Source organism: Thermobia domestica, chromosome 7 (genome assembly GCF_964235325.1).
Source record: "Thermobia domestica chromosome 7, izTheDome1.hap1.1, whole genome shotgun sequence".
Classification (NCBI taxonomy): domain Eukaryota; kingdom Metazoa; phylum Arthropoda; class Insecta; order Zygentoma; family Lepismatidae; genus Thermobia; species Thermobia domestica.
In genome coordinates this window covers 43,511,943-43,535,736 of record NC_137460.1, presented here as the reverse complement: position 1 = coordinate 43,535,736, position 23,794 = coordinate 43,511,943, and the positions used below count along the sequence as shown (strand labels likewise).

Sequence of the window (23,794 nt, the reverse complement as noted above, 5' to 3'; positions counted from 1 at the left end):
ACCGTGCCATGAATGTCCAACCATGTCGGTCATAGACAAAAGTAATTTTCTACAATCAATTAAGTGTCTCAAGACCATACTCCAGTTCCACGCTAATCTCTCTACTAAAACCGGAAGTGGCAAAAATGATCCACTTCCGCTTTTAACATCGACCTTTACAGAACAAAAACTGTAATCTATAGGAAAAAGCGGTTTTCTGCAATCAATTAAACATATCAAGAATATATTCCATCTCCATTCTAATCTCTCTATTAAAACCGGAAGTGGCAGAAAATAAACTACTTCCGGTTTGAACGGTGATCGCTATAGAGTGAAAACAGTAATAGATAGAGAGAAATGGTTTCCTATAATTGCTTAAGCGTCGCAATAATACATTTTATCTCCATCCGTAATTCTCTACTGATACCGGAAGTGAAAAACTAAACTACAACTTCCGGTTTCAATACTCTATATAAAAGAAAAGTGATAAGAGATAGCAAGAAGTTGTTCTTTTGGAATCTATTGAGTTTTCTCTCCCTATTCAGACTGGGAGAGAAAAAAAAATCAACGACTTTCTATTTTAATTGATCGCCATTGAATAAAACCTGTAATAGATAGCTGTTTTCTCCAATCCATTAAATGTCCCAAGAATATATTCCATCTCTCCCCTTTAATTTCTCTACTAACCCGGGAAGTGGTAGAAATCTACTACCAGTTCCGGTTTCAATACTCCTTACACACCAAACTCCTTTATGTCGTGTACACGTGACACTACTACTTGTTTTAGAATACAGTAACTTCATACGGACAAGGCACGTCATTTTGGGAAGGGCAGGTAGGGGCAATTGCCTCCTCTGAGTTTGAGAAATTGCCACTTTTGAACCCATTTTATCCAGTGTCTACCTCATCATCAAGGGGAGGGAGCTATAGCACAGGTATGTATGTAAACGGTCGGATCCAGGATTTTTCTGAGGGAGGTGCATCAATAACTACCAGTACATTTGAATTGAATTGGAATTTTTACATGTCTTTAGGCATCTGTGGTGCGACTGAGGAAATGCTCTCGAAATGCCAAGTGTATGTCCTCGGTGAATCCTTTTCTTTCAACTTCTAGAGAATTGACTTAAAGTATCGATTTTGCAAAACCCCTTTGTTTTAAGCCCAAACGGAAACATGAAAGCAGAAATTTTTGGAAAGTGTTGCTATTTTCACTGCTAGTTTTTCACTTTAGGTAGTATATATATATATATATATATATATATATATATATATATATATACAGTAGGACGTCGATAATCCGAACGTGCTCCCTAGAAGCACTTTCCATTTTGTCTTCTAGCTATAAACAAACAATAGAGTTGTCCGTCGGCGTTGTGTGAAGTCAGTGTTTTTACAAAAGCTTATTCATATGTAATTGTTTGTCATACATATTTTAATTTTTCCTTAGGCTTATACAAGTTAAGTTTTAAGTGTGAGTTACAAGAACAGTGTAATTTAGTGTACGAGCAGGTTCTTCAGAAACATTAAATGTAAGTAGCTTTACGTATGGTATGTACTGTATAATGTAATGAAATTATAAAACTTGAGTTTAAAAAAAGGCTTTTCATCCTATTATATATATTAAGTGAAAAAGGAATTTAAAAAAAGAAATGTTTATGAACAGTAACACTTATCGTGGGCTAATGAGGTTCTCCGACAGTCACGTAGCGTGAAAATTAATTAGGAGGACAAACAAAGCTGTTATGGAGAACCTCAGGGTCTAAATAACAAAAAATATAACATATAAATTTCTTTTTTAAAAAATCCAATCAACATCCAAAAATTAACCAATGACTCACCTCATAATTATTCAAGTCTTAATCCAACAATTGCAAAACAACATAAATAAACAAACACTATTCTTACAATAAATTATATTTTTCATTTTATATATCAAATACTATCATTTATATAAACTCCAAGCTCAACAAATTGGTTTCCCAAATAAAAACAAAAAAATATTTTATATCCTTAATCTTTTATTTAATAAAAATAAAGCCTTACTTATTATTAAAAAAAAACTAATCTGTTAATAAACATTATCCTTAAGAGTCTTCATCCCGGCGAAATTAAAAACCGCTAATTTTACAGTAATTATGTGATATCTTCAAATAGATTAAAGATAATTGAAATATGGAACAAGAGCGCCCTAGACAATATTATTTTACATAAGAAACCGTTATCACGACTCACTTATCTGCTTTCGATTTCGAGCCATTTTGAAAATCGGCATTTATTTTCGCGTTTCTAAACAGCTGAAAACGGAAAGCCACTAGGTGACTTGTGATAACGGTACCTCACGCAAAATAATATTGTCTAGGGTGCTCTTGTTCCATATTTCAATTATCTTTTATCTACTTGAAGATATCACATAATTACTGTAAAATTAGCGGTATTTTAATTTCGCCGGGATGAAGACTCTTAAATTAATTTAATATCTAACAAACAAAAATACTTAACTGCCAAAAATAAATACTCAAAAACTCTACCCACCTCACTATTTAAACAATAACCACTATATCGAGAAAAGAGCCTACCGTACAGTATATTTAAGCCTAAATGGCATTTTCTTGGTCATTTTCAAAAATCCGAACAATTTGAAAATCCAAACTACTTGTGGTCCGAATTAGTTCGGATTTTCGACTTCCTACTGTATATATATAATCCATTCCTATATATATATCCTACTGTATAAAATCCATTCTACATAATATACTAATAATTTTAATGCAATTTCATTCTCATCTGAAGGTGTGCAGGCCGCAGAGAGGTCTTCTCTTGGGCCTTGAGTTATTTATTTATTTGTAGTTTGCATTGAGAGATGGGTAACAGGATTCATTCATTGATCGATTTTGGCTGTTGACAACACAAAATACAAAAATAAAGAACAATACAAATAAAACAAGAAAAATATCTTTCTACAAGCAATGAAGGGCTGAAGTGAAAATATTAATAATAAACTACTAATAAAAAATGTGAAACTATTGTGTTGGTGAGGAGTCTCCCCCCCCCCTCTCCTCCGTCAAGCAAACTCTGAAATGTCGCGACTGGTGCGAACACTTTTATCGTATCTTTCAGCAGAGTCCCCATCTCAACAACTTTATCTGTTATGTCAATAATATCATTAATATCGAAATAAAATACCATTCGTTGTTAAGTGATAACGATAATTCCAATTTAGCTACTGTATTAAGTTAGACTGCTGCCATCTGTACCAACACATAGAATCCAATATTAACTTGAATCTCTATATAGGATAACGTTCAATCAAGAACCGTATGGCAAAATGTAAATAATTGACATATCATAAGTATTTCGTATTATGAAAGTTATCTTCGTGAGGGGGGAAAAAATCAAGTAAAAAGTAATAAAATACTTATGGAAAACGTTTTGATTGTTGTCTGCAAAAAAAAAAAAAATAGTGTTAATATACGAGGTGTATTTATTATTTCATTCCCAATTCCACCAAAAAGGATGTATGGAAGAATGTGTGTGTGTTTTCTCCTGAAGTGCAACGATATACAGATACTATAAAAATTTTATTACCTAAAGCCATTTCAAGGTTGTTTTAGGATGAATTCTGTGTCTAAACACCGAAATGTCGAGTGTTTCAAATGGCGTGCACGGAAGTCTAGAGATTTAAGTAAATAGAATTCAGCTTTGGGGATAAGTTTTAAGAGATTATACTATAGAAAGTCGATAGTGAGTGTGGAGGTGGAGAAGAATGAAGTTTTGTTAGATGACACACCTAGGGACGATTCCAAGGTCATTATTGAATGGAACAAGTCAAATTAAGGTCCAGAGGAAGTAAGCTATAATTGTCCTTCAACAGGCACGTACGTAAGAGTTTATTTCTGGGGGCCAAAGCTTTTCAGATGGGGTCAAAATTCAATATGAGTAAAATTATAGTCAGGTATTAAAATTAGCGGTGGCTCAGTGGTAGAGCGTTCACCTCCGGTGCTTGGGGTCCCTGGTTCGATCCCAGCTCGCGTCGTGTGGACTTTGTGAGTTTTCTAGGGATTCTCTCGTTTCCTCCTACTTTCTTCATTCCACCATTTCACACATCTTTCATCATCACCGTCTCCTTTAGCCTAACCGGCATAACCGAGGAACGTAAAACTTAAAGATTTCATTTCATTTCATTTGGTTGAACTAGTGCTTCCGAGGAGACTTGTGAAATCCCTAGTCTCGAGAACGACGAGAATTGCAGTGTTTTTCCTCTCATCTCAAATTTAAAACTGTTACTTCTCGTCTCATGGCAACACTGCTACTGTAAGTACTGAAAGGAGCGTTAACCAATTTAACCAACCAAGTAGATATCGCTTCCTTATGGACATCCATCAGGAGAATTTAGAAGGCTACGTTATGAACTCTTGGGAACGAGATGAACACTCCATCTGAACAGATTTTTCCCGGTGAGGACACAAAGTGTAAAAGCTTTATCAGGGCCAGTAATCCTGAGTGAGTTTTTTCCTGTGTTTTCCTCATTCAAACCAGGTAAATGCCAGGATAGTACATATCATACAAGTCGCAGGCCGCTTCCTTCTTTCCCCAATCTCTTCTTCCTTGTCTATCTTTCCTTGTTTCGAACATTGATTTTGTTAATGCGAAAATTGTCATTAAATTCAATACTTGACCTAAAAAAAAATGAACATCGAAAACATACAACAAATGAAAGAACTAATAAAATAAATATTCTGGAAATGGTAAAAATAATTACCTTGAAATGAAATGAAATCGACGGATATGATGATTAGGCTAAAGGAGACGATGATTATGAGAAATGGATGAAATAGTGGGGGGGAAAAGTGGGAGGAAACGGGAGAATCCCGAGAAACCCACGAGCACGGTGTTTGTCCACCACAAAGTCCACGGTGCGAGCTGGGATCGAACCAGGGACTTCAAGCACCGGAGGTGGACGCTCTACCACTGAGCCACCGCGCCCCCTATCTTGACATTATAATTAGAATTGTAATGGAACTTAAAAAGGGTCCATTACAAATTCTGATAACTTCTGGATATAGTAAAGAAAAAAGTCAGGACATACATTTTGCACATACTTTTTACAAAACGAAAGGAGATAAATTCGAGATGATGCGGTATATTCTTTCTCGAGAATCGGGTCAAGACTAGGAAATCTTATTTCTCGTCTCATCTAGCCTCATTATCAGCATTAGCGTGAGTATATGATTTGATATTCGATTATGTAAACTATTTAGAAATAATTCATATTAGGAGATATTAACAATGTTCGCTTCTCTAATAAAGGGTCTTGAGTTAGGTTCCAGTTCATGAAGAGCATAGGTTTTATGGCTGCGAAATAATATAGTTGCGCTTTCTCACTACAGAGTGGCCCAAAAGTAGATATACAGTCCCGTACTGATCGGTCATGACATTTTATATCATTTATTTATTGTTATACATACAGGTATTGACTTAGTTCCTTCCTTATTAGTTCTTAATTTATTTTCACTTACACTTTAAACTCGCAACAAACCAAAGCAAATAAATTAATTATCTTAATAAATTAAAATGCCATACTTGATCGATGCTGGTCTGGATACCTACTTTTGGGCCACTCTGTACATTTACATTTTCAATTCCATTACTCTACAACGTGACTATAAATTGTAAAATAAACGAGAGGACTGACTATCAGTACATTTTCTCCTTATGTCCATTCCTAATCTTAAAGTGTTGCAACATTACTCTTCGAAGTGTCATCTGCGTATGAGGATACCAAAGGAAGCTTAAGGTGTATGGTGTAAAACGGGATGGGATCTACTCTGAATATTTACATATTGAAGAAAATGCAAAGGAACATAGACAAATGCTTCAGACAGTGTACACTGAGAAAAAAATGTATGTGTCGTTCGTAAAATCGTATGTTACATTCGTAAATCCTGTAGTTTTTGGACTTAACGTACAGGAAACGTAACTTTCCATCTGTACGTACTTTCCGTATGAAACAATATAGGCGGTCACATACAAATGGACGTTTAGAATATAACATATGGCTGACGAATGTAACATACGTAATTGTATGTAATATAAGGAAGACCGTTAGATATCAGACATCCTGCAACGGCTTGATGTAATGTCTAAGGGAAGTGCCTATGTAGCATACGGCTAGCGTATGCTCCGTATTGATTTCTGTAGTAAGCAAGAGGATTCCGTATATTTGTACAATATACCGTGGTCCGGATAACGGATTTTTCTCAGTGTATAAAGAATGGTGCCAGACGTGTGGAGCACGTGTTGCATTGGCCCTTTGGGGTCCAATTTTTAGTTTTTTCTCGATTTGTCTGAACAGGTTTGAATAGGTATTAATTTGCCGAATTGCAGCATTTGGTATTTGGTTTCGTACAGGTTATGAACAGGTTTCAGGTTCCAAATTCCAGATTCTTACCATATTATCGCTAAACGCTTGTCGAACGTGACTGGACATCGGACTGGAATGGTCAAAACTAAATGTCGAGTTCTACTCGAGAAAGGAATGAAAAGAGTTCAGATACAGTGGTATTTAGCTATGGTTCAAATCGCTATCCATGCCATATCATCAACACAGGTATTCTACCGTTATTGGTGGATCACCCGACACAAACGAGATGCTCCTATACACAACGGTCTTCAGATGGCCTACTTTGTCCTCACCTAGAAATTTTCTGTTTCAATACTATAGCTCGATCAACTGTAGCCACTTTCGGCCCTTCCTATTTTCCCTGCCACTATATTTTCTAGCATATCTCTTATGATAAGGTCGTTCTCAGACAATATTCCAATTTGTTTTACTTTATATTTTCAATTATATCTAAAATGGTTCTTCTTTTTCACTCTATCCAACATTTCCTTATTCGTTTTCTGTTGACAGTGGCGGATTTAGACATCTTGTGGCCCTAGGCAAATTTATGGTCGGAGGCCCCTCGCCCATCACTACACCACCCCGTGATGAATTTTCCACTAATGAAATTGTTCTAAATAAGCTTTTCTTTTGCGGCCCTAGGCAGTTTGTCTGGTTTGCTTAGTCGGAAATCCGACTCTGTCCATTAGAACCAGTTATTTCTCTCCATTCTTCACCACACTCACATTTTGAAGTACTCCAGTAATTTGTAATCCCTTTTGCATCACGTGCATGTTTCTGCTCCATAGAGTACTGTACTCTATAAATATGAAACATTATGCGTTTCTTTTTTTTTTTCTTCTTAACCCTTTTCGTGGGCCAATTTTTTCTACAAGCGATGGAACGATACCTTCTCCATGTTACCAAACACGCACTCAAAACAACCAAGCAATCAAAAGAAATTATTTCTCTAGTGCAATTCCCATTTCCGTGGTGAAAACGACTCATAACCAATGGGAATATCGCCTCCCAGTGGAGCAAATAACAGCATACCTATATTCCCTTGGCGGGAACTCTTCTTCCCATTGCCCATGGAACCCACAAAAATATACTTTTCTTCTTCCTAAATGCATCTTTCGCCATTTCAATTCTTGTTTTTATTTCACATTGACTTTTCATGCCATCAGTAATAATACTACCACTACAAGATATCGGAAACTTAGTCATCTGTTCAAGTTGCTTCCTGTCCCCCTACTTTTGTATTTGATACCGGCCATTGCTTTTGCCTTTCTAACTGTTTTAAAGAGGCCTAATCACTGCGAAATTAAAATACCGCTAATTTTACAATAATTATGTGATAACTTCAAATAGATAAAATATAATCGGAATGTGGAACAAGAGTGCGCTAGACAATATTATTTTACATGAGGTACCGTTATCAGGAGTCACTTAGTAGCTTTCCGTTTGCTATTCGCGAAAATAAATGCCGATTTTCTAAATGGCTGGAAATCGAAAGCAGATAAGTGAGTCGTGATAACGTTACCTCATGTAAAATAATATTGTCTAGGGGGTATCTTGTTCCACTTTTCGATTATCTTTTATCTATTTTGAAGATATGTCACATAATTACTGTAAAATTAGCGGTATTTTAATTTCGCCGTGATGGAGCCTCTTAAATCTCATATTGTTCGCAGCTCTTCTCAAATTTTCTAACAGTTTATTAATTTTTCTTCTCAGATTCCGCAACAAGAACCCATCACATCGTTTGCAAAACGTATATTTAATAAGTTAGTTTGTGATCACGTTCTTAAGTCTAATAAAGAATACACAAGAACAATTTTGACAAGCTTTCAGCCTATATGTAACGAAAAAGAACTCTGAAATTTTGTTTTATAGAGAAAGACTTCTTTTCATTCTCTTTGACGTGAGATACTGAGATTTCAATACTTTTTTTTTTTTTTTTTTTTTTTACTTGTTCTTTCAAGTTGTTGGCTGGCTTCTGAAAATGAAAGAATGAGAGAAGCATGTATCGAACATAATGTGTTTGAAGGTGGTAATGTTATTGTTGTTGCTGTTGTTTTTCGTCGGATGCCTTGTCAGATTATGGCAACACCTGTTCTTTTGGTATCCCACCGAGTCTCATCCATCACGCTGTACATGAAAGCTGCGAAAGAAAACACAGAAAAGCAGAAAATTCTTTTCACCGTCTTTTCCCACACGTTTCTGTAAAAAAAAGGAGATTCTGTAAAACACTATTTATACGAGGTGCTCTCAGTTACGAGTCTGGTTTTTACGAAGGGCAGCAAATCCCTGACCCATTACGATGCGCGACTCCAGGGTTTTTCGTCACTCTCGGCGATTCGCATCATTAATTGGCGAGACCTTGGCCCCAGGTGGTGCCCAATTGCTGCACTGGGCGGCAAATCTAGAATAAAATCTCTAATCTCTACCATGTAACACCTATTGTTGTTTCAGTATTTTAATGTATGATAAAGACGATACCTGAGTTTTTTTTCTTTTTTCGCCTTTTATTATTAAAAGTTTTATATAAGTTTTATGTGCACTTTACTACAAATGAGTAGGTATTTTTAAGTAATAGTCCTTTTTTTTTATGAATTTCGATCGTTTGCCCACAGCAGCGCGGAGATCTTTGAGGTTGACGGTTAGACACCTTTTGCCCGTAGCAGCGCGGAGACAAAAGGAATTTCTTGATTGAAGCAGCGTGGAGGTGGGTTGGTCTCTTTTGCCCAGTGCAGCACGGAGACGAATGGAAACCTCCTGCCCACTGCAGCGCGGAGATGAAGGGAACCTCCTGCCCAGTGCAGCGCGGAGACGAAACGAACCTCGTGTCCAGTGCAATGCGGAGGTGCGATTGTATTTCCTGCCCAGAGCAGCGCGAAGAGAAAAGGTAGGAATGATTAGCTGGGACTGATCTTTTTTTCTGCTTTTGACGTGTTCTTTTATAGCCGTATTTTGGAGGCAGAATCTGTGGAGAGGTTGTAGGGGTCTCTCATGGCTTTTTGTGTCTTCTTTGTACTTTTTTGGAGATAAGCTACATGTATTGTTATTTACAAAAATAAAGGATATTGCAGTATGCTTCAAACCTTGTTTTGATATATTAGTGTGGTTCTTTTATATTATAACTATTGAAACATGCTAATGATTCTGAATAATGATGCCCATCAGACGAGATTAGACGAGAAATAAAGTTTTCTTGTCTTCTCTTTTACACTTTGTAAAAATTTTATCCCATTTTGATTCTCGAAGATTTCTTTCCCGTCTCATCTTGATTATTGGAAAGATTTTTTGGCCTTGTTTTGAAAATTTATGTCCTGAAATTTTTCTTAACTTCATCTAAAAGTAATTATTATTATTATTATTATTTATGTATAAACCATATAACACTGGAAGAGTGTTTGAAATCTAAAAACTTGGGTAAATTAGTGTTGCTTATGGGACTCGGCTTCTCGTCTCATTTTCGAGACAACATGAATAATTTCTTATCTCTTGGGGAACACATACTAAAGAAATTATGAGAGTCTATTTCTGTCTTTGTGTTGGGGATAGTGGGAAGAAAAAAAAATCTTTTTTAAAAAGTACTGAAGACAAAAGGATAGAAATGATATAAAAAGGTACGAGAAATCGCGGCTCATAGAGATAGATTTCACGCATACAACACATACAAACACACATATACGGATTGGAATATGTATGGGAATAGAAATCTGTTGGAAAGTAATATGAAAGGATTTTCTCTCCCTCTTTTTTTGTGTTTCTTTCTTTTTTTTTCAAATATAAGAAGGAGAGAAACTGATAGAGAGGAAAGTAAAAAGCAAATGATATGAAGAATCATTTGAAGTAAACTTCTTCAGAGCTTTTTCCTTGAAAAAAAAAATCCTTTTCTTTCAGCGGGGTGAGGAAGGGGGCTAGAAAAACACAGAAAAAGTACTGCTCTAACAGTTATGAAAAGCTCTTAATATAGGGTAAAAGAGAATGCGCAAAGAAACAAAGAAAAAATCTTAAGGAAACCGTCAATGTTGATATGTATATATAGATATATAATGATTGAAAAAGCTGGAAGATTTCATTTTTGGTTCTTTTTCCGTCTCTGCTTTACCTACATTTACATTTATACAAATCATCCCACACGCAGACATATAGACAAAAAGAGAGAGAAAGAGAGAGAGAGGAGGGAATCCTTTCATGAAAGTGTGGACAATATATGTATTGAGAAAGAATATAGGATGAAAACTTTTGGCAAAAGTAAGTTAAAATTCATAATGTATTTTTCTGAAAGAAAAGAAAAGAACAGAAAAAGGGAATCCATATCTACTACCATTTTTGGAATCCATGGATGGTAGCGATCCCTAATACATATAGAATAATGTTTATACAAAAATCTCTTTCAGAACTGGAAGAAAATCGATTTTTTGGGGGGGGGTCTTTTTTGAGTCTTGGTTTGAGTTTTCTCTTTCTTTCAACTTTTCCGCCTTACAAACCAGACTAGCGCTGCACTGAAAGACAGAATAGGAATGTTAAAAAGAGATCTAGCATCTAATATGCAATTTAAAATAGGTAATTCTTTTCTTTTCCACCCCTCTAACCCCCTTCCAATCTCTAGACACACACCAAAGAAGAACTTGCAACCATTCTACGTAGTACGTATTATTGAGAGAATGTATAGTTTAGCAATAGAAAATACATATAGAAAAGAAAAGAAAAGAAAATGGGAAAGGGAAGTTTTGATTGGCTCATCGCTTGAGCGAATAGGAATCTTTTTCTTTTCTTTTCTTTCTTACTTTCCGTTGTTTGCTTTTACTTCTTTTGCCTAGTATTTCTCCGTAACATTTTCTGTATTCTTTGTTTCAAGAGAAATCCAAGAACAAAGCCATTTCCAAATGCTTTTCTTTCCTTCAGTTAACAGTAAATTGCAAACTTTTCAACAAAATTTCATAACATATTTTCATAATTATGAGGGTAAAAAAAATAGTATCTCATTTTTCAACGAACTTTAAAAATTCGTTACTGAATTCTCCATGTCTGTATGTCTGTCTGTCTGCCTGTTATTTCAGAATTTTTCAATTTTGAGCCCTCCATTCAATAGAACATCAAAAACTATCTGAGAAAGTGATGGAATTTTTCGCGTCACTCTTACCGTTCCCGAGATATTGGCCAAAAATTGCCCGATTTCGGAAGATTTAAAGAGCCATATCTCGGGAACCATAAGCTATACAGAGATGATATTGACGTTGATTAATACCTAAGAGAAAGTGAACATTCTGGTACCAAGTAGTACCCGGTGGCCACTGTCCAACTGGCCACTGGTTTGACCAGTAGCCACCAGTTAATATTGGTACCAAAATGTTTATCATCCTCTTAGGTATTGATTAACACCAGTATCATCTCTTTATGACTTACCGTTAACGAGATATTAGTCAAAAAATTGTTCCGATTTCGGGAGATTTAAGGAGCCATATCTCGGGAACTGTAAGTCATAGAGAAACAATATTGGTATTGATCAATACCTTAAAGGATGGTAAACATTTTGATACCAAATAATAACCGATGGTCACTGACCAACTGACCACCATTCCCCAGATACTGGCCACTGGTTCGAACTTCGGGGTATTTAAGGAGTCATATCTTAGGAACCGTGAGTCATAGAGAGATTATATTTTGCGAGAAACAGAAGAAGGTGCGGATAAAAAGATTTACTTTTACATGTAGGAAAAATCATAGTTATCCTTCCCACTCCACCTCTCCATTACTTCTAAGTTCCTTTTGACAATGCTCTTAGAGCATTCTGAACTGATTTAAATATATGTATTGTTTTATAGTATATTGCAATATATTTCATTGTTTTGATGCTAACAAAAGGTATTTGAAGGAAAATATATTTGAAGCAAGTCCATCATTTTGGCAAGCAACATTTAACTTCGTTAAGTTTAAACTCAAAATTATATAGCTGATAGATAATTATTTGTGAAGTTTATGATACTAATTGCGTAACTGATTACAATTTTTTTCACTAACTTATCGTGAAGTTTACACTCATTATTGCATAAGTGATAAGAACTCTTTTTCTACTTTTTCTTGAAGTTTAAACTTAAGATTCAATAACTAATAACTCTTTGCATAATACTTGCATATACACTCAAGATTGCATAACATGATAGCAAATCTTTTCTTAACTCTTTGTTAAGGTTAAGCCATAATTGTATAACTGATTAGAATTTCCGTAACTCTTCGTAATGTTTAAACTCAGGAGTGTGTAATTAATAACTTATTGTGTAACTCCTTGTGAAGTTGAAATTCATAACATGATAACATGATTCACGATTGCATAACATGATAACAACTCTTACGTCAACTCTTAGTAAAGTTCAAGAACATTTTATATTTGTTCTTGAAGTCTAAACGTAAGACTATATTGCTGATAACTCATTGCGTAGCTCTTCATGAAGTTTGAACTCAATATTGCATAGCAGTTCTTTCGCTACTTCTTCGTGAAGCTTAAACTCATGATTGTATAACTCATAAGAATTTATTTATAATTCTTCGTAAAGTTTAAACTCAACATTGCAACTGATAACTTTCTGCTTAACTTTTCGTGAAGGTTAAGCTCACGACGATGTAACTAATAATAACTCCCTCGTTAACGTTTCATAAAATATAAAAAACAAGATTAACTAATGAGAACTCTTTTAGCAATTCTTCCCGAAGTTTAAATTAAAAAATGCATAACTGATAACTCTTTGCCTAAATATTTGTGAAAATTAAACTCAAAATTACGTAACTGATAACAACTGTCTCATAGTGTGTAAAATCAAGATTGCATAACTAGTAGTAACAACTCTTACTGGTTAGTAAGAAGCGTAACAATATTGGACTTTCTCCACTTATGCAACTTAAGGAACAAACTAAGCTTATATATACTAGGCATAATATGATTTAGTTTTCGTGTATGTTTAAATTTTCTCCATATGTTAGAAGAAAAAAGATTGAGTAAATTCAAAAATATATGAAGGGATTGGTCGCATTCTTTTTCTCTTTCTTTCTTTCAGTAACGTAAAAGCCAGATATCTAAAAGGCGCTCTCTCCATATCTTACCACACTAGTGGCGTTCTAATCTGTCCCATTTACGACACAAGTTTCTCCTCGAAGGGCTCTTCCATCCATCTTTTGAACCTCAAGAGCCCTGATGAGAGGACCCTATCTCGAAAACAGAAGAGGATGGGCTTTACAAGTTCAAGGGAGGCTGTTGCTTCATATATTTTCTGAACTGCGTCAAACAGAGAGCGTGAGAGATACCTTATCGTTATATTCCTGTCTGACAGACAGGCAAAAGATGATGTTCTAATATATATTCTTCGGGGAGTGTATATGTTTTTTCTCATATCTCTCGAAACCTCTTTCCAGCCCTCCTTGAACAAAGTACCTACTTTTACATACGATCTGAAGGGAGGGAACAGAGATATGGTTGAAACGCAAGATGATTTGGTGGTATTCTTGTAAAGTTTATTTAATAAGGTTTCATACGGATGTTTGGATAGTATTTCAAACATCATTACTCTTGTTAAAGGAAAACCTCGTTAAATTAAACTCAAAAAATATTTTTGGTCTTCCACACACATCACTATTATTGATTGGTTTTAGTAAATTAATTTATTAGATCATACAAGTACGAGTCATGATATTGTAATGTTAGTAAGTACTACATTACTGTACAGGATACTTTTGAACTCTTGAACGAAAGAGAATTCTTGAGTACTGTTTATGCAGTAGATAACTAAACCAATTATTTCGGCCGAATTCGTTGAGAGCCGATCCGTTAGCATCTTCACGAGTAACGGTAACGTCTCCCTCCGTGCAGGTTATTTATTCATAAATAATATGTAAATACTCACTAGAACTTCTTGTATGTTTGTGTAAAGAAAATAGAAATGATGCATCTCACTTTTTTATTTTATTAATACCGATAGCTACAATCTATTTCAATTACTGGTAATCATCCATTTCGCTACTTGAATTAACTTTGTATTAATTTACGTCTCAGAAATTGATTAATTTAAATTCATAAACCAATAACACAACCATAAAATTTAAAAGTTACAGAAAAGTATGAAAGCGAATTCTTGAGTTATGTTTATTGCAGTAGATAACTAAAACAATTATTTCGGCCGAATTCATTAATAGATCAATCCGTTGGGATCTTCACGGGTAACAGTTACTCATCTTCATCCATTATTCCACAAAATAACTCCTGTATGAAAGCGAATTTTAATAAAGTCAATCCGTTGGGATCTTCACGGGTAACAGTTACTCATCTTCATCCATTATTCCACAAAATAACTCTTGTATGAAAGCGAATTTTAATAAAGTCAATCCGTTGGGATCTTCACGGGTAACAGTTACTCATCTTCATCCATTATTCCACAAAATAACTCTTGTATGAAAGCGAATTTTAATAAAGTCAATCCGTTGGGATCTTCACGGGTAACAGTTACTCATCTTCATCCATTATTCCACAAAATAACTCTTGTATGAAAGCGAATTTTAATAAAGTCAATCCGTTGGGATCTTCACGGGTAACAGTTACTCATCTTCATCCATTATTCCACAAAATAACTCTTGTATGAAAGCGAATTTTAATAAAGTCAATCCGTTGGGATCTTCACGGGTAACAGTTACTCATCTTCATCCATTATTCCACAAAATAACTCTTGTATGAAAGCGAATTTTAATAAAGTCAATCCGTTGGGATCTTCACGGGTAACAGTTACTCATCTTCATCCATTATTCCACAAAATAACTCTTGTATGAAAGCGAATTTTAATAAAGTCAATCCGTTGGGATCTTCACGGGTAACAGTTACTCATCTTCATCCATTATTCCACAAAATAACTCTTGTATGAAAGCGAATTTTAATAAAGTCAATCCGTTGGGATCTTCACGGGTAACAGTTACTCATCTTCATCCATTATTCCACAAAATAACTCTTGTATGAAAGCGAATTTTAATAAAGTCAATCCGTTGGGATCTTCACGGGTAACAGTTACTCATCTTCATCCATTATTCCACAAAATAACTCTTGTATGAAAGCGAATTCTTGAATTATGTTTATTGCAGTATAGATAACTGGAACAATTATTTCGGCCGAATTCACTAGTAGGGTCAATCCGTTAGCATCTTCGCGGGTAACGGTAACGTCCCCGAAGCCGTTCTAGTCCAAGTTTAGTCTCTCTCCATTAGGAGAGAGGGTGTGAAAAATAAAATGTCTAAATTGGCCAATGTTATTGTCCAATTCATAGTTTTTGAAGTCGCTGAGATGAATAGTGACAACCACAAATTTGTTCAAGTTTAGTCCTATCAGCATGGGGAGGCGCGACTTTTGTAGTAGTTGTTGGTCTGACGAACGAAACGTGTACTTTCAGCTAATGCTATATATTATTAACAGGAGGAAGTGAATGCATGGTGTGGACTAATTTCACACAAATGCAATAATTTCAGTACTCAGTTTCGGGGCTGTCCGTCCCGGTTCCGTACGCTTTCAGTGGCTAACTTACAGAAAATAAGTGATCAAAGTGTATTAGACGAAAACTTCTGGTATTGCTTGACATTAAAGATTAATTAATAAATGACACAGATACAGATTAAATCATACAGTACTGAAATTGCAATTGAAATCCATCATAAATTAGACCATAACAAACATTTTACTATTGTATATCGTCAGTGGAGGCTTCCGGGCTTAAGCCCCTCCCAAAATCTTACTTACTATAGTAAAATATATTAAATATCTTGCAGAATTTTCACATTTTCAGGCAAAGTCTCCCCCCGAAAGTTAGCAAAACCCCTCCCGAAACAAAATCGTAAATACGCCACTGTATATCGTAAAGGTCAGATCCACCAGTATTGTAACGGAGCGGTTCTTGAGCAATTGGGGGTAGAAATTCAAACTCCGATTAATGATAATTTCACAATCATGTTTTGATTACAAGTATAAACTTTTTAGCCAGTGGAGAGAAGGATGTGGACCGTGGGTCAGAGTTGATGACGATGGGTTTTTGTGGGTGGTGTTTCAGAGTAGGTCATAATGGGTAATGGGTCGGAGTAGATCACAGTGGATCGGAGTGGGTGACGATGGGGATCTTGCATCGTTTGGCCTAATCCTTGTTTCGCCTAACCAATTATCTGACACTTTTATGACAGATAAAAGATAAGCTTTATGTCCGCCATTTTAGGCGAAATAAGGATACTCGTTTGGCCTAATCCTCGTTTTGCCTAAAATGGTGGACTATAAAAAAATCGTGGAGATAAAACTGGAGGGAAATTTTTCGAAAAAAAATCCCTACTATGTGAAGAACTGAGAAATACAGATGCAAAACCAGTTAAATCCCTCTTCCATATTCAGTTTCATAAACTGTTAAATCCCAAACCTGCAAATAACCTAATGAGAAAAGCAGAATCAAACCCGGTTAATTCCATATTTCAAACAATTTGAGGTTTCGTATTGTATAGGATTAGTTTAGTAATCTCAACATTTATTGCAACTCTTTGTAAATCATTCGAAATTTTATTTGGCAAAATTTGAAGTGTGTGCTTTCATTATTTTTTTTTTTATTTTTGGTCTGAAAATTGAAAAAAAAAAGAAAATGAAATCTTTAGTTTTACGTCCCACGTTATGTCAGTTAGGCTAAAGGAGACGGTGATGATGAGAAATGGATGAAATGAAGAAAGTGGGAGAACCCCGAGAAAACCCACGAGCATGGTGTTTTTCCACCACAAAGTCCACATGGCGCGAGCTGGGATCGAACCAGGGACCCCAAGCACCGGAGGTGAACGCTCTACTAATGAGGCACCGCGCACCCTGGACTGAAAATGGAGACTCTATACGTCTTAACCTAACTATTCGTGAAACTTTTCTGTGCTTATTTGCTTTTCTTTAATAATTACTAGACAAATGCACGCAAAATCGAAAGAAAACGATACTCTAAGCAGCGATGATCATAATTTTGTTATCAGACAATACCAAAATTGTCTAGAAAACGTACAAGACACATGAAAAACTGGAAACGAAATGTAGCCAAAAAGACAAGGTGAGTGGACTATCTATGGTTAAAAGTCGTTTGTTTTGTATTTCAGGGTAACTCTTTACTTTGGACAGAACATTATTGGAATAGGTTCTTCTCTAAAAGGTCTCTTCAGCTTCAGCAGAACCTCTTTCTTAAAATGTCTCGTGTCAATTATCATTCAAAATTATAACGTGCTTCTGGTACAACATGTTTAAAAATTTTTCCACTTATTTACCATTTCTGATTCTCTTTCTGTCACTGTTTTGCTCAAACTCAACATTTGCACATTTTGTTTTGCTATATTTCAAATTCATATATTGGGATAGTTGGCAAATTAATATTCACCCTATGTTAGTCCATAAAAGGTTACAAACTCTTCCAAAATATAGTCATTCAGTTTAGAAATGTATGCGGATGGGTATAATTAACTCCGCTTGTAGTTACGAAGGGTTTGACGATTGAAAGCAGCTCAAATCTCACGTTTTACAAAAAGGTTTTTGAGGAATATAAAACCGAGAAAATGGTGATGCACCAGAGGACGACGACGATATGGATTTCCATTTAGTAGATGATGATGGAGAGGAGGTTATATAATTCAATTTTTTGTACATTTGGATCCATTGTTTTCAATTTAGAACAAAATTAATGTAGCATTTATATACCCATATTCATTTATGCCAATCTTGTGCAATGTATAGTTGATAATACATCCCCCCCCCCCAATATTTTAGCAGACATAATACTGATATCTGACTCTGACTCCCTTTCTTTTTGATAGGTTTTGTATCTTGAGCCTCAACAAAAATGGCCGCTCGTCCAGATGCAAAAGCTGTTATTTTCATTTACATACGCAAAACCTGTTAAATCCAAACTATTTTCTTCAATAACACAATTCACAGACTAGTGTGATTATACAGCTTTCGACAGACCAACACTCACATTATTCTTAATTTTTTAATGTTCTCTAGTTTCTAATGTTATTTTACAATTATGACGTGTTTAAAAAGTTTTTTTCGATTTGTCACAAATTTTAAAATGTGAATTTAACGGGTTTTGCTATTCACCTACTCATATATATTCGTATATATTCATGAAGAATTAAGAAATGCAAAATATATAGGGCCCTAGATTAATATTATATTAACTGTTTTCGAGGAGTTAGGATTACCAAAACTCCTTTATGTATTTACTAGGACCATATACTAGAGAATTTTCTCTTATATAATTTCCCTCTAGTTGAATTTCCACGATTTTTTCTTATTGTCCGCCATTTTAGGCGTAACGAGGATTAGGCCAAACGAGGATCCTTTTTTCGCCTAAAATGGCGGACACAAATCTTATCATTTATCTGTCAGAAAAGTGTCAGATAATTGGTTAGGCGAAACGAGGATTAGGCCAAACGTGGCGACACGGACGATGGGTGGTCGGTCAATGGATCATGGGTCATGTTTGCATTTGCATGTTTGCCTCATGGGCTCTGCTTTCTACATTCTGGTTAAAATTGATGGCAATTCAGCGAATAATATTTGAGATTTGAAGTCTCCTAGACGGGCATGCGCACAAACAAGGAAAATACTGTGTACAGTGGAGTTTTGGTAGACCAACTAATAATAATAATAATAATAATAATAATAATAATAATAATAATAATAATAATAAAGATTGAATTAATCTAGTTTTTAAGAAAATATTATAGATAATTCTCAAGTTCACGTCCAAATGACTCATTACTCTTTACTCTACTATTTCGTTTAGCCAAGCGGCACCTGTAGGAGAATTCTATGAAGCAGTTAAAAACTTTTATATCGCTCTCTAAATATAGTCAATGTATATCTAGATTACTCTAGTAAAGCTTTGAACTTCACATACTGATAGACTCACAGAGAAAGAGGGAACACTTTTAATTTTGAAACTGAGTCACTTCCAATATGCATGTGCTGTACAGTATGTATACAAACTCACTCACACACACACTTATACATATGCGTATATACATGCATACATACATATATACCGAGTTTACTTTAACAGACGAAACAGATTAATTTTGAGCTAAAACGAGACTGTTTCCTGCTGTTAGATGGACGGTTGAGTGGATGTGTAGATAACTTGTGAGAGCGTATCATTTGAAGAGAAAGAAGGGGGAAGGGGACACAGGGGCAGTGGCCTTGCCTTTATAAACACACAGCATGCATTCGCGCAAGACCTTTAAGGGGCTACTTGAAGTAGATAATTAAAATCAGTATATATATGTGTGTCTGCGTGTGTTTCAGAGAGTAGGGTAGCAATTTGCGTAGGTGGAAGTCTATATACAAAGTATAAAGCATTTCGTATGGGTTGAGAGACGTAGTAAGGGGTGTGTTTTGAAGGGAAAGGGTGAGTCTCTAAATAGGAATTGATGAGGACACTCTTAGCTGCCAGCTAGACTGCCATGAGGTTCAGGAGAGAAGAGGGAACACTTATTCTCTTGTTTGGATTGACTGCTCAGACTCATAGGATGTAATCTAGCTCCAGTAAATCTTCTTCTTTCATGTTTTCCACTTTCTGTCAGTTTGACAGGTTTAACTCGTAACATTCATGTACAAAGGTGATCATCCTCACTAGGATGATGACCCTCATCACACTCAGTCCTCCTTAGCGTTTGAGGGTTAGAATGAGAATAGTTACTGAGATGATCATTTCAGGGGATCTCACCTTGAATAAACAGGATATGGAAATAGTACTACTAAAATGTTGGTAATCTAGGTTGAGCACGATTGAAGAAATGTCCCGTGAGCAATTGAGGGGTTTGATGTAATAAGGACGTAAGCGAGTCTATGCCCTTTTTCCATCCAACGCATTTGTGGCTTTTGCCATGCTTGTTTAGCCTCCTGGTAGCATTTCAATTCAATATCCTTTAGTAAGCTCCCATTTTTTGTTGTGATTCAAGATTAATATTTTATGTGAAAAAAATTACTACCATATTGTTACTACAGGGGTAAACATTAATGCGAATTTGGTTGCACACAGTATTAGGGGTAGAGGCCACTGGTAAAAAAGTGTCCAAGTTTGGATAAAATTTTAATTGCGTTTTTTTATATTCATTTAGGGATGCTGATTCGAGATTAATATCCTACTATGGTATTGATATACTACGGGGGCAAACATGAATTATCAACATTTGATGTTGTTTAATAAAACACATCACATAAAATGGAGAATAATTTGTTTATGGAATTCTGGTTCATGATTAGTGTATGAGTACGGCATGGCCAGAGATGGAGTGGGTCAGTAGGTCATGGGTCAAGTTTGTTAAGTGGTTCAAGATATGTGAGTGGGTCAATGGGTCGTGGGTCAACAAGACTTGATCCACTGTCACCCACCACCCACCGTAATCCACTCTGACCCACCGACCTACCATGAACCACTTTGACTCACTGACTCACTCTGACACACCAACCCACTCTGTTCAGTGCATTGTAGACAGCATCTTCTGAACACAGATGAATTTGTCTATGTTTTAATTGAATAATTTCAAGGCCTTTATTTTTCTTGTTTTTTTTTTCATTTGTTTCTTTGTACTTAGCTGATAAGTAAGGGGTTCAAATAGATGAATCGAGTTGCGGGATGAGACATAGTGCACCTGATAGAGGATGTGAAAATATGTGTATATGCAAAGTTATAGCGGCTGAGCACCGTAAGAAATGGAGGGGTCAAAGTTGGTGGGAGAGGGGCTATGCTATGTTATTGAAATACATCAAGTAAACTGTTGAATCGTGAAAATAGTGAAAGATAGATAACCCAAACGGTGGTAGTTTCACATATTGACAAAAGAAGAATGGGCGGAATAGATCACGAACCTCCGCCACCATCTTGATATCCGCCATTTTCAAATCTGTGATATTTTTTGAAATAGAAAGGTAGTCATGTGACATCGATTAGGGCCAACATGTTCCTAAAAAGACAATTATGAACTTTAATGATTTTATATGTACTTATTTGAAAGATTTAGGATCATCTTTATAGTTATTTACGAAAATCTAGGAGATTGATACTCATACAAACACGTGTAAGTTAATATATCTATAAGCCAAGAAAACTAACAGTGAATTTTGATATCCAAGCTGTATATTATTACATTATTAACAAATTTCACTGTTTGATATCAAATCTCACTGTTTTCTTGACTTGTAGACATGTTTAACTTACATGTGTTTACCTAACTATAAAGATGATCCTAAATCTTCCAAATAAGTACAAATAACGACCACTAAAGTTCATAATTAACTTTTTGAGAACATACTGGCCCTAGTTGATACATCACATGACTACCTTTCCATTTCAAAAATATCACAGATTTCAAAATGGCGGATTTCAAAATGGCAGCGGAGGTTCGTGATCTACTCTGCTCATTCTTATTTTATCAATATGTGAAACTAAACCCGTTTGTGTTGTCTATCTTTCACTATTTTGAAGATTCGACAGTTTATTTGAGTATTTCAATAACATAGCATAGCCCTTCTCCCACCAACTTTGACCCCCTCCGTTTCTTATGGCGCTCAGCCGCTATAACTTTGCACATACACATATTTTCACATTCTCTATCTGGCGCACTATGTCTCATCTCGCAACTCGATTCATCCATTTGAACCCTTTACTTGTGAGATGAGTATACCTAACTGAAAAGAAACTTTCGGATATTAATATTTGTAACTGTAATAATAGGAATAGGACTTACTACTAGGCTTTCGAAACACAGTCGAATTTTACATTTTTTCCCCTTTAAGTTGACCTTGATTTGATACTTTCTAATTTCATTCTATTTCCCACTGAAAAGTATCTGTAATTCAACAAAGAAATACTTCTATATGATAATTAAATTGAAATTCACCGTAATATGACCCATGGCCAACAGTTTACCGTTTTATATTGTAAAGGTCAGATCCACCGGTATCGTAACAGAGCGGTACTGGAGTGATTGACCGTAGAAATGCAAGCTCTGCTTTGTGATAATTTCACAGCCTTGTTTTATTACAAGTGTAAACTCTTTAGTCAGTGGAGAGGAGGGCGTGGATCATGGGTCAAAGATGACGACGATGCGTTTTGATAGGTAGTGGGTCAGGTTAATCACAGGATCTCATCATGGGAGGTGAGTCAGAATGGGTCATCGGTGGTGGGTCATGGTGGTTCGTGGTTCAGTAGGTCGTGGACAGGGTGAGTCAGAAGGTCATGGGTCAAATTTTCATTGACCCACGCCATCTCTGAGAATGGCACTGATAAAACTTTGTTTGCTTGAAAAGTTAGGTACAATTGCCTGTTTGTTTTGCATTTTTTGCTCGCTTAAATGTCTCGAATATATTCGGACTTTGGAAATGTTTTAACGATACCCATCAATACTGGCCCAATTCTTATTATTTTTTTTTTCAAGAAAAGGAAATATATTAAATGGATATGTAACAAGGACATAAGTTACCTCTACTCTGGAAAATAGTCCCAGTTATTATGAGAAATATGTATTATGAGTTGAAAATCGTCCATTATTAGAGTCTCGTGTGATGTAAATGTTTTTGAGATTTCAAGACCTGTATAACCACGCATTGAAATGTTACATTGTTGTGATTTTACGAGTTAACAGGGTAAAAAGACAATTTGTACATTATAACAAAATTATTTATCCATGTCTACCCTTTGCTTAGTGTTTTCAGTGAAATATAATGATTTTACAATATTACGAACGTTTTGAGCAGAAAATCCTGTCCAAAGATGAGTCATATATCAACTGATCGATCCCATTGAGCTAAACAAAATGGATGCGTGAGCGTAAGTTTTCAGTCGTAATTTTGGAGAAAATTAGGAAGAAGCGAGTTTTCTTGCAGAATTTTGAAATGAAATGAAATGTTTTAGTTTAACGTCCCACGATTATGCCCTTTAGGATAAGGAAGAAGAATGATTAAGGTAAGTGATTGGTGATGAAAAAATTGGTGGAATGAAAATATGGGAGGAAACGGAGGTACTCCCAGAAAACCCACGAACACGATGTTGTCCATCAGAAACAAAATTTACTTGGCTGGGAATCGAACAAGGAACCCGATGCACCAGAGGTAAACGCTCTACCACTGAGCCACTGTGCCTCCCTCTTATGGAATTTTAACAAGTAACAGTGTCACGTGTACACTAGTAAAAGGAGTTTGGTTTAGGTATGATGTGACATCTTCTTAATTAATATTGAAACCGAAAGTGGTAATGGATTTCTACCACTTCCGGATTTAGTAGAGATTTTCGAGTGAAGTTGAAATATATTCCTGCAACTTTTAATTCATTACAGAAAATCGCTTCTCACTATTATCGTTTTTACTCAATATCAATCAAGGTTAAAACCGGA

At 35.6% G+C, this 23,794-nt stretch overlaps 1 protein-coding gene across 2 annotated transcripts in view; it reads left to right on the top strand.

Annotated features, from left to right (window-relative positions):
- LOC145688861 (uncharacterized) overlaps positions 1 to 23,794 on the top strand; it is a 402,147-nt gene that overhangs the window by 266,574 nt on the left and 111,779 nt on the right. Inside the window, exon 3 of one of the 2 annotated variants that reach the window (XM_081763029.1) lies at positions 8,995 to 9,266. The exons of the other annotated variant lie outside the window; for it this stretch is intronic. Coding sequence (XP_081619155.1) covers positions 9,157 to 9,266 — 110 coding nt within the window. The 5' untranslated portion in view covers positions 8,995 to 9,156. The remainder of the gene's footprint in view (positions 1 to 8,994; positions 9,267 to 23,794) is intronic. 2 annotated transcript variants of the gene reach the window in all.